The following is a 15,368-nucleotide window of genomic DNA, read 5'->3' as shown; positions in this document are numbered from 1 at the left end:
CATCTAATTATTTGCAATGATCTTGATCCTTAAGGTTGAAGGGCAAGTCTTCAGAAGAAATGGCAGTAACAACCACAACTTCAAAATAAGCTTTAAAACTCCAGCGCCACAGATAAAATCAGCAAGAATGTCAGCACTGCCCATGACTCTGCCCTTTTCACATGCAAACCCTGGACTATTAGCAGAACCTTTATACTAGTAATCAAAAGCTGCTCCTTGGGAAATTTCTCCCCAATCCTCTAGAACTTTGGTGTGCTCAGAGAGGGCATAAAGTTAAAAAGCAAAAAAGAAATGCCAGCTGAAATTTATACTTACCAAAATGAGAATGATACTCTGTATTCAATTAAAATTAATAAAAATATTTTATTGAATTTCAGGAACTTGGTACTTTTCTGTTAAAATTTCAAATCTTTGCACACAAATCACCACTATATTTTCTAGAATAGTGTAAGTCTGGACTTTAAGATTGTTACTTATATCCTGTGTCACACAGCATAGAAATCCCAAGTCCTGACACCGCCCCCACCCCACCCCCCTTCTGACCATAACTACCGACTACTCTGTTACACTAGCAGAGGACAATGACGGAAGTGGGTGGTATATTAAAAGAGCTCGACTGTCCACGCACATGCTCTACTGAAGCAAAAGGAAGATCAACCCAGAAATCATCCCGTGGACGCTTTGGAATGCAACACATAATTTGGATTCTACGTGAGTTTCCCTTTTGTATTACTGTTTGGTTCTGGCCAAAGCTGTTGAAATTAAGTTTCTATTCCCTGAGGGAGCTCAGACGTTTGGCAAAGGTCAAAACAGAGACTTCTTGAAAAGGAACATTTAGGATCTCAAGTGGCTAGCTGGGAGCGCACTGTGCACGTATCTGGGTTAAGAGACTAAAGAGTAAGACGGGATGGTGACGTGGTAGCCCCAAAAGCGCCTGGCAGCTGCATCCTGAAGGAGTTCCGTAATCCTGGGTGTGCTGAGGGGTCTTGGGAATTCGGAGCTCAACCCCAACTTCAAAAAATGCCTTAAAGGCTGGGAAGAAAAACTGGGGTATGGTAGTTTGCTATTCTATGGTTTTCTTTCTGCCCTCTCTTTGATATTCTTAAATCCCTACGTGCAATGAACAAGCTAACTAAATATGGCATCCAGAGGGAAACAGGAAAGAACACCCTCACACCTGAAAAAGGCACACCTTTTAGTCTGAGTTGACGATTTAGAATGCTGCCCTTCTAGCAAAACAACTCGTGCTTTTCCCTTTATAAAACCTGAGAACTGGGCAACTCTCTTGCATGTAATCCTGACACTAATCCCTCCAGCCCCAGAAAGTCTTTTTTTGGGCTCACAATCACCCACTTTCTGGACTGCGCCAATGCATGGCAAATCCATCCTGAGACTTTCTGGATGCCCTTAGAGACGGCTCCAGAAGGTGCTTTGTCCACTCACCTGCCTAAAGTTCCCAGGCTGGTCCCCTGCCAGAGGACGTGAGCACAGGACTGTTCCTTCTGTGCTGGCTCTGAGGGACCCAACCCCACACAGGACACAGGGAAATCCAAGTTATTTTGCAAATTGCCAACTTTCTGAACAAGAAAACAAAATTATGCATTCCAAGGTATCTGTGAAGCACCTGGAAGCATGAGCCCCCAGCATGCTGCAGGCTCGGGTTTTGCTACGGTCACACAGACGGCTGTGTTCACACGATGGTCTCTCTTTATTTTTCACATGGCTGAGTTATAAATCCAGCTAGTGTGTGGGATCTCATAATCTTTAATATGCACATCTGCAGGAACACTGTGACAGCTCCATGCTGTGGATCAACACAAAATACTTAGAACAGATTTATCTTATTTGGTCTGTAGGTGAATAATAAACGTTTAAAATTGCCTGAATATACCATTCTGAGCTGTTTCATTCCACCAGGAAAATACAGGTTTTTTCCTCTTAAAAAAAAATTAAATACCAAAATAACTACATTTAAATAAATAAGGTTATGATGATGACATTAAAAAATTCACAATAAGGCCAAAGCCCTTTCTTTGTGCACGGCTGTTCAGCCCTGACCCCCAGTGCACGAGTGGTCTCTTCCTGGGGATGTGCTGAGGCATGCCGGGCCTTCCACTTCTCATTCTCACCTTTGTTTCCTTTCCACGTGCTCTTCTTCAGTAGGAGAGAAGACAGCCTCAGTATCGGATGCAGTTCTGAAAGGACCAGGGGTTTCCTATTGCGAATCAGAAAACAACCTCCACGTTCCAAACGCTGACTGCAGGATGCCTGCTTCCAAGGGGCTCCATGAACATGCAGCTCTGTCCACTGCTGCACAGGGAGTGGGGACGAGCTGTCAGACAGTTCTAAAGCCAGGTGGTGACACCTAAAATATTGACTATGTCACAAGAGATCTTTGATCTTTGTTTGAAAAGGGTGTGTGATAAAAGATTGGATCTTTTCCCCCAAATGAAGTGATAACAGTTCTGTAGCTTTAAACATAATACAATACTTGGCGAGACTTGTTTTACTCAGAGCAGAAAATTATACCAGGGACAAAGTCAACACAAAGAAACAAACAACAAAAAGTAGCAAGAAAGAAACAGGTTAAGTGCAGCTCTGGCGAGTTTCAGCAGTTCTCTACCCATTGGCCACATGCCCCTGACTCTGCGGTTCGTCGTCACGTGCAGCCCGGTAGCATTGGGTCACCACACACAGAGAGAGGTGGGTCAGTTTGTCAGGCTGCCGCCCTGACGCGGACAATCTGCAGCTACCACGGAGTCGCGTCATCTGAACTCTAACAGGACAGACAAGAGGAAGTCATTCCATAGGCTGAAAACAAACAACAAAAACCGCATTATTTCTTTTTCCCCAAGTGAAATTTCACACGAAAAGTACTGTGATTCCAAAATTTCCAGAGTAGAAATGGAGTGATTTGAAATGTCAATGACCCCGTTATTTTGTAAAGAAAGAAAGTACACCTCAAAATATTCTAATTCCACGTGTGAACAAAATACTGTCTACCAGCGCCTGCCACGGCAGCTCACATGGGTGGCGGGTAGGGGGCGGCAGCCTGCCTTTGTCCCTGTGCGGAGGGCTGGGTCCTGTGAGCCACGTGCCACCGTCCTGGAGAAGCTCGGTCCTGAAGCGAGGCCTGGAGGGTGACCCTAAGTGCTGCGGCCGACGAGGTTCGGCAGGGAAGGAGGCCATGGCCTCTGGATCAAGGTTTTCCTGTGTGTGGTTTTTTTCAAGTGTGATTTTTGTTTTTAAATTAAGGAGTCTTAAGGCCACCCGGGTTTGCGTTTTCAGTGCTGAGGGGTGAAGTCCAACCACAGGGCCCTTTACCACTGAGTGGGGACATCCGACGCGAGGGGCAAACGCGCCTCCTTTTGGCACCACAGTTGACACTTTGCGAAGGAGGAATGTGTGCCTAGTTCTGGACGCCCTTCTCCCGCACAGCTGCAGGTGGCGTGTCCACACTCACGGCGATGACGATGCTCTCTCCGTCCTCCGTCTTGATCCGCTTCAGCTCCGGCTGCTCTGGTGGCTCGCCATTCTGGCGCTTTGTAGGCAGGGACGCAGACGCTGACGCGTGGGTCGCCAGCATGTGTAAGGGGCTTGCAGCTGCTGCAAGGAGACCACGAGTCAGAACCACAGGACCACAGTCAAATGCTCGGCCCCCCCTCCACAGACCCCACTGAGGCAGTGGCTTTTCCTGCGTGTCTGCAGTGGCCGAGGGAGGAGCTGGGGCCAGGCTCTGGGGCCAGAAAACTGTACAAACTAACCACGTGGGTAGTTGTTATTTTTACTAACAAAAGCATGTCACTTAATAAAAAAGATGACACTCGAGGGTCAGAGTTAGCAGCAACTGGGACACAGTCAGGAGCCGGCTTTGCTGCTGGCAACCCCCATCCCCACACTAACCGTTCCAGCGCCTTTCACACAAGACGAAGACCGGGCGAAGGGTGCTGCCAGCAGTTAAGTGTCTCACCAGAAGAGAAGCACCACGGCTCCTCCACCAGCGGCAGCCAAGCCTGCGGCCACGAGGGCAGGTACCTGAGCTGACAGATGTGCCTCAACGCGGCACATCCAGTGAAGGAGTCTGGTGCCGGCTAGTTTCCCTTTCGGTGTCTGTGACACACACATCCCTGAGTGGTCTGCACTCCTCAGCCATGTCCAGTCCCCAGGCCCACCCAGGCGTTCTTGTCCTGGCAGCTCCTTCACACAGGCTCCTGAAGTCTCATGCCCAGACATGGCCACACTGGCCTCCCTTGGGTGGCTCAGGTGCAGGCCTTACAAGGCCAGCACACACCTTTCGCAGCCGGCTGTGAGCTCCTCTCCTTTGCCTGGACACACTGCACTGGACAAAGCGCCCCCTCGTGGGCCTGAAACCCGGCCTAACCCTGCCCATCTGGCTCCTGAGCCCCACAGTGTCACCCTGCCCACCTTTCCTCGCCCCCCACAGCCCAGGCCTCCCTCGGCTGTGTATGTAAAGAGCAGCCACTTTGAGATTCCTAACTGATCAGAATAACGACATTTAGAGGCCAAGTTTCCAATCAAGGTAAGGTGCTGCTGAGGGCAGGTCCAGTTCAAAGAAAGGGAAGCCCCAAATCTGTTAAGAGCCAGTTCTCCCACGCTCCTCTCTAGAATCAATGCCATCCCATCAAATCCCAGCCGGCTTCTGTGTAGAAGCCAGCAAGCTGATTCTCAAACCCACACGGAGAGGCAAGGGAGCTGGAATGTCCAGAACAACTCTGAAAAAAAGCCAAGTTGGAGGGCTCACACGTCCTGATGTCAAGACTTTTTACAAAGCCATAGTGACTGCTCTAGCCGGGCACCGCTGTAGAAAGAGGGCCACTGATCGGGGTCAGGACGCAACCACGCACTGTGGTCCACTGGTTTCTGGCAAAGGTGTGATTTCTGACAGTGGAGAGAGGACCATCCTTTCAACAAATGATGCCAGAACTGGGTATCTGACAGAAAAAATGAACTTGACCTAGAACTTTACTGAAAATTGACACCTAAAAGAAAACAAAAGAGAATATCTTAGCTGTCTTGGGTTTGACAAAAGATCTTTCACGTACAAAACAAAAGCAGAAACCTTACAGGAAAAACAAACAAAAAGATAAACTGGACTTCATCAAAATTTAAATATCTTGGTCTTCAAATGAAACCCTGGTGGCTCAGTGGTTAAGTGCTACGGCTGCTAACCAAAGGGTCGACACTTCAAATCCGCCAGGCGCTCCTTGGAAACTATGCGGGGCAGATCTACTCTGTCCTATAGGGTCGCTGTGAGTCAGAATCGACTCGATGGCACTGGGTTTGGTTTTTTGGTTGGGTTTGGTCTTCAAAAGACACAATTATGAAATGGAAAGGCAATCCATAGACTGGGGGAAAATATTTGCAAACTGTACCTCAAAGGACTTGTATCTAGAATGTATAAAGAACTCTTACAACTCAGAAACGAGGAAACAATGCAAGTTAAAAACTGGGCAAAAGACTTGAACAGACACTTCATCAAAGATGTTCACTGGTCAAATAAGCACATAAGATGCTTACTATTAGGAATCACTAGGAAAATGCAAGTTTCAGTCAAAACCAAAAAACGAGAATGACCAAAAAGACACTGAGCACACCAAGAGAGATGAGGGTGTGGAGCAGCCGGGCGCTCACAGCTGTGGGGGGAGCACAACATAAGGCAGCCGTGCTCGAGAGAGTTTGGCAGTTTCTTAAAAAGTCAGTTGTACCTCCACCTATGACCCAGCTACTACACTCTTAGGTACTTACCCCGGAGAAGTTAAGGCAAACGTCCACTGGGAAAGTGGACTGAAGCCAACCTTGCTGAGAAGCGCTGACAGGCGCAACTAATCCTAAATGCTCCCAGGTCCTGATGGAGGAGCCCTAGACACGAGTGAAGGACGAGCGCACAGGTCCTGATGGAGGAGCCCTAGAGCCCTAGACACAGTGAGTGATGAGTGCACAAGTCCTGATGGAGGAGCCCTAGACATGCGTCACGATCGAGTGCACAGGTCCTGATGGGGGAGCCCTAGACACACGTCAGGGTCGAGTGCACAGGTCCTGATAGGGGAGCCCTAGACATGCATCAGGGACGAGTGCACAGGTCCTGAGAAAGGCGCCCTAGACACGCTTGAGGGACGAGTGCACAGGTCCTGATGGAGACGCCCTAGACACATGTCAGGGACAAGTGCACAGGTCCCGAGGAAGAAGCCCTAGACACGCGTCAGGGACAAGTACCCAGGTCCCAAGGAAGGAAGGAGCTCTAGACACATGTCAGGGATGAGTGCACAGGTCCTGATGGAGGAGCCCTAGACACGCATCAGGGACAAGTGCACAGGTCCTGAGGAAGGAGCCCTAGACACGCGTGATGAATGAGTGCACAGGTCCTGATGGAGGAGCCCTAGACACGCACTGAGGGACGAGTGCACAGGTTCTGAGAAAGGTTAGTGAAATAGGACGTTGAAGAGCTCCACTAAACCACTGACGCAAACTTAGTATCTGCTGACCAGTTACTAAAAGTAGCTTTAATTCCATACGAATAGAGCTGAAAACTTGCCACAGCTCGGCAGTCACGTGCCAGCTTCCTGCACACATGCAGGGTTGTGTGTGAGGCTTTGTGGTCTTCTGTTCAATAATAAAATGAGCCATTTCTGTATTCATGAACTGCGTGTTCCTCACCAATCTGGAGATGAGGATGGGATTCTTTTTATCAACACTTCCACTAGCACATTTGTCGAGATTTTGTGGCTGCTTTGATCAGGTAGGATACTGTCTGCTAAAACCAACTACTTTGCTCAGCAGGACTGGCTTCCCAGGAAATGTTCTGAACCTTCACTGCAAATTCTGAGTTACTATTCAGCAGATTGGTAGTATGGGTTCCCAGGTCCCATCTGGCTTGTCTCCAGCCTTAATGGCCTCCCAATGCCTAAGAATCTTGGCTTGGTCAGCAGCCTGCCACAACTCCTGTCCTTCCAGTGGTCCCCGGGTGGTGAAGGCAGGTAACCTGGGTGTCCACTGAGTGCAAACCTCCTGCCCTCAGCTCCAAGTCTTGCTCGACTCCTCTGCTACGTACCAACAGCTGTGGGGCTCAACATGCAGAACCGAGAGCATGAAGGAGCAGCTCACCACCTCCACCATGAGACAGGCACTCTCAGCAAAGCATACCACTCTCATGGGGCAACCAGCGCCCTTCATGGTCCCCCCAGGGCTGCTGGACAGCACCATACAGAAACTCTAAAGCTGCGTTCCACCAGCCACACTGCAGGGTAGCTCCAGGACACACCCAGGTGCCTATGACAGGGAGAGCATGTTAATGACCGGGAGCCATTAGAAACTCTCATCTTTTCAGACGGCTCCTCAAACAGGACTCCCGTGAGAGCTGCCTGCCCTGGCCTGTTCCCGGGTGTTATGTGTTAGCTAGAGATGGCCCACAGCCTGGAAATACCAACACTTCCTCAGATAAAACATTAAAGAGGCAAGAGTCAGAACTGAAACACTGAGCTCTCCTTTCTCGGACTACAGCTCCCCAGGTCTCCACTTGAGTCACTTGCACCCAGGGACACGGCTAGGCGAGCCGGGAGGAGATCCTTACCGTTGTTCACCTGTCCGTGGACTGCAGCAGTGACCGGGACCACGTGAGTCCCGTTTTGAGTTACAGTTTTTACTGGTAGCTGGTGTTGGCCTAGAGGTGCCTGCTGTACTATGGTGACCGTCTGGACAGGGGTGGGTGGGGACGTCTGGATGACCCGGCTGGTGGCCCCCAGAGAGGGATGGCCAATTGCAGGGAGAGGCTCCACTTTCACTGACGTGAGAAAAGAAAGAGAAACAGCACCAACTCAGAAGACTGAAAAGGGAACCAAGTGGTAGACAACCACTCCTCTGCACCCCCAGCCTTACCTCTCACTTCTCTGTGATCTCCGTTCTCCTGTGGCTCCACCTTGGGAGGGGTCACCATGGCTGCCTGGGTGACCACTGCTGCTCCAGCGACTGCATAAGTGTTTGCTGGTGCCAACCCGGTTACACTGGTGACCGCCCCCGCAGGGATCTGGTGGACCACGTGGACCGTCTGCATGACGGGCTGCTGGGAGGTTGAGGTCGTCACAGGCGTGGCCACCGTGTAGGCGACAGGTTTAATCGTCTGTGGTAGCTGCCGCTGCACAGTTATCAGAACTGGCTGACTGGACAGAGGAGAACCTGTGGGTGAGACGAAGGCCATCGTGAAGCCTCACAGCCATTTCCAGACACGGCACCCCGCTACGGACCACTACCACCAACACAGCAATGTTGACCATGAACCAGGAGGCCCGTCTCACCTGAGAACCGCAAAGGTACTAGTGATGAGAGAAATATCAACTTTAATACAAGAACTATGTGCCATTGAGTTGACCCTGACTCATGGCAACCCCGCGTGTCAGGGCAGAACTGCACACCATGGTGTTTTCTGTGGCTGATTTTTCAGAAGTAGACTGCCAGGGCTTTCTTCCAAGGTGCCTCTGGGTGGGCTCCACCCACCAATCTTTCGATCAGCAGCCGAGTGTGTTAATCACTTGCACCACCAGGGGCTCCACACTAGGAATAGTTAATTCCTTATCTAATCGCTAAGGATTTCTCCTGTTTAAGTTTCTAAAACATCTCTCCCCACGCTCTCTCCTCGTGAAAAGGATTGTGTCCATACACAGGAGATGTGAGGAAACAGCCTGCAGGCCAGAATGGTGAGGGCCACACTCATCTGGTGACCAAAATCCTGGTTTTATAACATGCGCCCAGGGAGTCAGAGAGTTTAAAAACAGCTGGGCTGTTACGAAGCCTCCACTGATCAATCTTTGCTCTTTTTGGTTCTGTGCTTAGACTAGAAAGGCATACGGGTGCCAGGTGCTACAGACTGGGGGCCAGGAATAGGGGGCAAGAACACCACATGGGCTTGGTGTTCCCTGGACCTGAGTGACCAGGAATTCCCATTTATCAAAAGACACATTTTCACCCATCAACTGGGAAACACAGGAGAATCAGTTTGGACACATTTCCACAGTACACATTTAAAACAAGAAAGAATCCCCAGGGCACAAATTTTTATTCTGCATCACAACTTGGTAAGCAAACTGTGAAGCGCTTCCCTACTCATTTAGATGGATTTTTTTCCCTTCCAATCAGTGTCTAGTTTGTATACTTTAAGGTATTTTGGGGGTGGGGAACTGTTTTCATGGATTTTTGAATGGTGAAGCGTGACACAGGTGAGTTCTAAATCATTTCAGACACCTATACACAGCACCATTTTAAAAATGGTCACTGAATTTCTAGAACCCACAATGCGGCTGGTCTTTTAGAGCCAATAAAATCATCAGATACTAGGGACAAAGAACTAGGTACATGGCATCTAACCAAAAAAATAAAACCAAACCCATTGCCACTGAGTCAATTCCGACTCATAACGACCCTATAGGACAGAGTAGAACTGCCCCACAGGATTTCCAAAGAGTGGCTGGTGGATTCAAACTGCGGACGCTTAACCACGGTGCCACCAGGGTGCCACAAGGCATCTTCTTCTAAAATAACGACCTCTGGCAGGCTAGCCTTCCCCATGCACAGGCAGGACCACTGCATGGCAGCACATGGTGCCTCGGTGCCTCTCACCTGGTGCGCTCTGGGCAAACCGCGCCTCCTGGATGACGGCCAGCTTGGGCTGTGCAGCTCCTGGCTCCGGCTCCAGAGGGGCCGGTGAACCTTCCCGGGACAGGCTCTCGGGGGTCTGCGCGCCACTGGAGTGAGCAGACAGCACTCCCGCATGGTTGGGTGAGGCGGGGGCACTTCTGTGTTGCCAAGAGAACACAAGAGAGCAGCAGCTAGTGGTGTTAACAGTAAAGCCCTCATCAACTGCCTGGTCACTGTAGTAAGTGTACTTTGCAAAAGGGACATCTCCAATAAGTTTCAACTTCTCTGAGACTCCTGGGCACTGAGATGGGCCTTCAGCGAGACCTGCTGACGCCTGCGACAGGCCCCGTGGGGCTAGATGGCACCACTGCCCTGCGCCCAGTGTGGGCTGTGAGGCCGCGGAAGTTGACCAGCTGCTCCTGTAAGCAGCTCCTGCTCACGTCAGGCAGCGAGGCCGTGGCAGGCGGGCAGATGGGCAGGCGGGCCGGGGCTTAACGCTGACGTTAGTTTGTTTAAAAATAAAGTATTTATCAATGAAGCTAAAAATCTATAATTTCAAAACAGCCAAAGTAACACTGTAAAAATCAATCTTAAGAAACTAAAAGGTAGCTTTAAAGAGCTTTTCATATGCCAAAGAGAAGGAAAAACCCACTATCTGTCACTGTGGAGTTATCATTTGGCTGACTCAAGTAAAAGGTTTCTGATCATCTTAACATCACGCAATGAGTTCAGTGAAGCTACAGTTACTGCGTGGAACAGTCGGAAACGTTCTGGGTCACTGGAAGCATCCCCCACTTTTTTCCATATCCCCATCCCCACATTAATCACAATGCATTCGATAGTTCCCTCATTTTCAAAAGGAAAATTTACCAATACAGTGAAGGCAAATGACTGACCATGAAGTGAGGTCTCTGTTGGTCTTTTTTCCTTACCTAGAAGAGAGCGGTCCCAGAGGGGTTCTAAAGCAAGGCACGCCCCTAGGCCGTCTTTTCCTAAAAGCCTGCTCTATTAACTTGCTCTCAGAGGCAGGGTCTATCCTCCAGAACGAGCCTTTGCCCGGTTCTTCCTGGGAACGTGGTACTTTGATGAAATAACGATTCAGAGAGAGATTGTGGCGAATTGAATTCTATGAAACATAAAAAAATACGTAGAATTCATACATTTCTTTGCTCAGAAATAAAAATGTGCCCTAGTTTTAGTGCCCTGCGAAGCAGAAACCTATGTGTTTAGCTTCCGCAGAACGCAGAGAGGGAAGTTCAGAAAGCGGCACTGTTCTGGGAGCCTCCACCTTCTCCGCAGTGGGTTTTTCTCAGGCAAGCAGCAGCACACTGGGCACCCTCCACCAGGACACCAGAGCCACCGCGAGTGGCCTGTCCGGAGACGGTGACCCAGCACAGGGAGTAAAACGGCAGGTGGGACCCGAGGGTGCGGGGGTGGGGGTCAGGGACAGAAGACACAGAAGGCGCTGCCAGTCTCTACCTCCCGTCTGAGCAGGAGCCAAGACTGTTCCCAGCCTCTTCTGAGCTAGGCCAGGCTGTCCACAGCTTCACTGCCAGCCCCTCCCCATCTGGAGACAAAGCGAGCTGATGTAAGCCCCTCCCTGAAAAAACACTTCAAGTAAATCAATCCAGTACCAAGTACGTGGCAAACCAGCAAAGGAGAAAAATGCACAGGAGCCTCAGGACTATCACCAACAGCATCTTCCATGGCAGTGTTTCCATGCGGTGAGGTGTGCAGAGAAACACTGGTCTCGCCTCCTGGTCCGTTTTTCTCGCTATTACAAAATCTCAGCTCCCAGATGAGAGACCAAGAGGAGAGCTTGCCTATGGTCTCCTGTGGCTGCACCCTCGGGGACAGGGTTTCCGACCCAGGTCCTGGCCAAAGCCGGCAGAGGCCATGCATTTACATCAGTATCTAAGGCATCCGCATGCGTGTGCACATTTCCAAGTAATAAACTCTTACGGTGCTGACTGGCAATAACTCGAAGTAAAATTCTCAGGCTATCCAATAACAATATCCAATAGTGGCTCTAAATTCCCCACTTAACCTTCTCACAAGACTGCTGGCCACACCTGAAGTTCTGGACTGCCCAAGGCCGCTCAGACACGAAAGCACATGTCAAAGTCACTTCACAGCCGATCCGAGGGGCTGGAACTAGCCACGTGCCACTGACGAACCCTTCAACTCTGGTGGACTTCAGGGACGAGAGCGTGGGCACGAACCTGTCTGTGATTTGTAGGACTGTTTATCAGAGGAGGTTTAGAGCCTTTTCATAGACACAAACACCCGCTATGATGTTTTATCATAGAATTTAGCTGATAACCAAACAATACCTGTCTATCAATTCCTTCAGAAAATCGAATGTGACTGTAACCGGTGCTCCATCTAAGAGAAGAGGAACCTTTACCAGCTGCCTTTGCGTCTTGTTAAGTTTGGAGCAGAAGGAAGACTCCAAGATTGTGGATTCGGAAAAGCAAACCTAGATGGCAATACCGAACAGTCTAATTGTAGAAACGGCAATCCTTCCAAAGGCCCCATGAGGGGCAGCAGCTGCCTCCTCACTGTCTTATTGGGACTGGCCACCCCAAGCAGGGACTCAAAAATAACTCCCACCCACCCTCAGCCCACTACCCTGCCAAACAGACCATGTGAGGCAGAAGCAAAGGGCACCAAGTGAAGGCTGTGCCTGCACTGGCTGAGGGGCCAGAGGAAGGGAGCCCAAGGGAACCAGAGCAGGACTTCTACCCACAGGATGCCGAAAGGCAGAACCAGGCTCAGACATGTGGCTGCCTCGTTACCATCAGCTGGGCCTTAGAATCAGGGGAGCTGCCATTGCAGCTCTGGAAACGTAGTGACGCCCAGCCCACACCACCCTAACAGGCTCCACCTCCTCTCATCTGCTGGCTAGGACCAGACAGTCTGCCAAACAGCATCAGTGGTCACCTGGGATTTTTCAGACAAGACTCTAAAAAACTTGAGAGAGTAGCAGGAGACATTCAATGTAGACACAAACAGAACAGATACAGAAACTATTTCTAAGGTAACTCAGGCATCTGCCTCTTGGCTAGTCCAGGATGAAGTCCTTGTTCGTCTGGTCGCCACGTGTTCTGGTGCCACCTGGACTCAGGACCCCAGATTTAGAACTTGCCACAGAGTTTTCAGAAAAAGTAGGTCACTGCCCCTTAACGCTGCACATGAAGAGGAGGATTTGCAGGACTGAGCAAACTGCCTCCCACCCAGAGCCTCTCGTGATCGTGGCTGCACCCAAACCCACCCAGCCTGGGTGCCAGGGCCTGCACTTCCCCCAGCCCGATACCCAAAGCTCACGGAGACTTCTCTAGCCCATGAAGCTCCGCACGCCCAGTGCAGACCCTGGGGTCTCTGCCCTAGATACACACCGCCTTCCTGACCAGATCCCAGGGTCCTGGGGGGAGCCTGTGTGTGCATGTCTGTCTGTCTGTCTGTATGTGCAGATGTCTGTGTGTGTGTCTGAGTGTGCGTGCAGATGTCTGTTTTTGTCTGCGTGTACGTGTAGATGTCTGTGTGTACATGTAGATGTCTGTGTCTGCGTGTACGTGTAGATGTCTGTGTACGTGTAGATGTGTGTCTGCGTGTGCGTGTAGATGTCTGTGTGTATGTGTAGATGTGTGTCTGTGTGCACCTGTAGATGTCTGCATGTACGTGTAGATGTCTGTGTATACATGTAGATGTCCGTGTGTCTGTGTGTACGTGCAGATGTCTGTGCGTACGTGCAGATGTCTGTGTGTCTGTGTGTGCGTGTAAATGTCTGTGTGTGTGTCTGAGTGTGCATGTGTACATTCGATTCCACTGCCCTGAGTGGTCTCGACTGTGCATCTTGCATAGAGAGGACTTGTGGAAAACTTCGTGAAACTTTTAAGAGTGCATCCTAATGTGTTTACAAATGTCTAGAAGGAAAACGACAACCACCGTCATGAGGAGTGTAATATGCAGAAATGGTTCCAGAAGACGGGGATGTAGAGCACCCCGACTCTTCAAGGAGAAACCCACTCTGGTCTCTTCGGAGGCCAGAAGCCTAGTCTTTTCAAATCTTTCGCAGCTGCAGCCAAGTATCTCAGTTCTGGGCTGGGCAAAATTAAAACTATAAATCAAAAGAAAACATTTTGGCAGAAAAATGCAACCAAAGAAAAGAACACACAGTCTTCCCAGGTAGGGTTCTCAGAGCATCCTGTCCTATTCTAGAATTGCCTCTGTGGACAAATGCAGCGATGACTCAGGGAGACAACGCAAAACACCCCAACTGAGTCTGGAGGAGAGCTGTGTGGTCCTGAGCATCTACAATAGGCAAGGCAAGGGGGGCACAAGAGGCAGGGGCATGAACACTCCCCCCTCAGACAGCCCATGCACACCTGGGACCTGACACCTGAGGCCTGACATCTAGGGCTCACCCCTCCCACCACGCCAGCAGGGACAGCAGACGCAATCTCTTTTAAAACGGGTTGCTCAGTTTTTAAGTCTCTCTCAAAAGAAAACGGACCTGGCTCTGAATAGGTCTGACACACAGGTTTAAGTCCAGTCACTCTGGAAAGGGTGCTCAGAGATGGCACAGCCGACGGTGTTGGAAGCCACCAAGGGCACCGCCGGAGACACAACACTGGGCATACACATCCATGAGTTAAAGGGACATTCGGGCAGGCCTTTCTTCCCAGCTAAGAGTGCAGCACCATGAGCTGTGAACAGTTCTATGAGCCAACAAGCACTGTGCGGGACGCAGAGCCACCCTACGGGACTGGATCTGGACAGGAAAGAGGTGTCTTCATAAAAACGCCTGCTGGTAACAGCTCAGAAGCAGGCAGGAAGGGATCAGCGACGCAGATGGTCACTCGGAGATTCCTCCTCTCTGTGATGTTGGCCCAGCAGCCTGGCCCAGAGAGCTCCACTCCCCAAAAGGGCTTCCTGACATGCTCCCTCGATCCCCAGTGACTTGGGCCAGGAGAGGTCTCTCTGAGGGCAGACACCCCTCCTCCCACCCAGTGGTGCTCAGGAAGTATTCCTTGGACAAATGAGAGCACAAAGAAACAAGAACGTGAGGGAAACGGGTTGTTTTTTAGAGGTTGGTCGAGTTTCCGGAAACACTCATTGCCATGAACCCAAAAAAAATCCAATGCCATGGAGTCAATTTCAATTCACAGCAACCCTATAGGACAGAGTTGAACTGCCCCACAGGGCTTCCAAGCAGCACCTGGTGGATTCAAACTGTCGACCTTTTGGTTAGCAGCCGTAGTTCTTTAACCCCTGTGCCGCCAGGGTTTCCATAAAGCCCCAGGAATTCCAAGTAACCAGAGCGAGTGAGTCCGAGACAGAGAGCCGACAAGGAGCCAGACACCCAGGGAACACGCAGCACCTGAACCCCAGTGGCCACAGAGTGTCTGTGAGCCCCTCCCACCTCACAGCCACTCAGCCTGGGGCTCCTCTCCAGATGACGCTCTGGCCACTTCACGCATTTTACAGTTTGCTTTACATGAGCCTCGCTCTTGTAGATTAAAACAAACACGGCAAAGACGTCTAGAATCTACGTGATGCGCTGAGACCCTGGCAGAGGGCTAAACACAAACGTGCTCTCCAAATCCAATTAAGAAACACCAGCATGCTGTGGACACCTGCAACCAAGGGGGCACCCGATGGGGCGGGGGAAGCTGGGGCTCATTTGTACCTCCGTGAGGGCCCTGAGCCCTGTACAAAGG

At 50.5% G+C, this 15,368-nt stretch overlaps 1 protein-coding gene across 2 annotated transcripts in view; it reads right to left on the bottom strand.

Annotated features, from left to right (window-relative positions):
- Positions 1–366: 366 nt before the first annotated feature.
- FOXK2 (forkhead box K2) overlaps positions 367–15,368 on the bottom strand; it is a 39,360-nt gene continuing 24,358 nt past the window's right edge. Inside the window, exons 5-9 of one of the 2 annotated variants that reach the window (XM_049859173.1) lie at positions 10,578–10,771; positions 9,628–9,803; positions 7,894–8,190; positions 7,589–7,798; positions 367–3,606 (exon numbers count right to left, since the gene is read on the bottom strand). In XM_049859173.1, the coding sequence (XP_049715130.1) occupies positions 3,410–3,606; positions 7,589–7,798; positions 7,894–8,190; positions 9,628–9,803; positions 10,578–10,771 (1,074 nt within the window). In that variant the 3' untranslated portion in view covers positions 367–3,409. The remainder of the gene's footprint in view (positions 3,607–7,588; positions 7,799–7,893; positions 8,191–9,627; positions 9,804–10,577; positions 10,772–15,368) is intronic. The other variant, XM_049859174.1, reaches the window with a different exon arrangement.

The sequence above is a fragment of the Elephas maximus genome, chromosome 19 (genome assembly GCF_024166365.1).
Source record: "Elephas maximus indicus isolate mEleMax1 chromosome 19, mEleMax1 primary haplotype, whole genome shotgun sequence".
NCBI lineage: Eukaryota > Metazoa > Chordata > Mammalia > Proboscidea > Elephantidae > Elephas > Elephas maximus.
The sequence above is the reverse complement of the archived record's forward strand: the minus strand, read 5'-3'. Positions and strand labels throughout refer to the sequence as shown.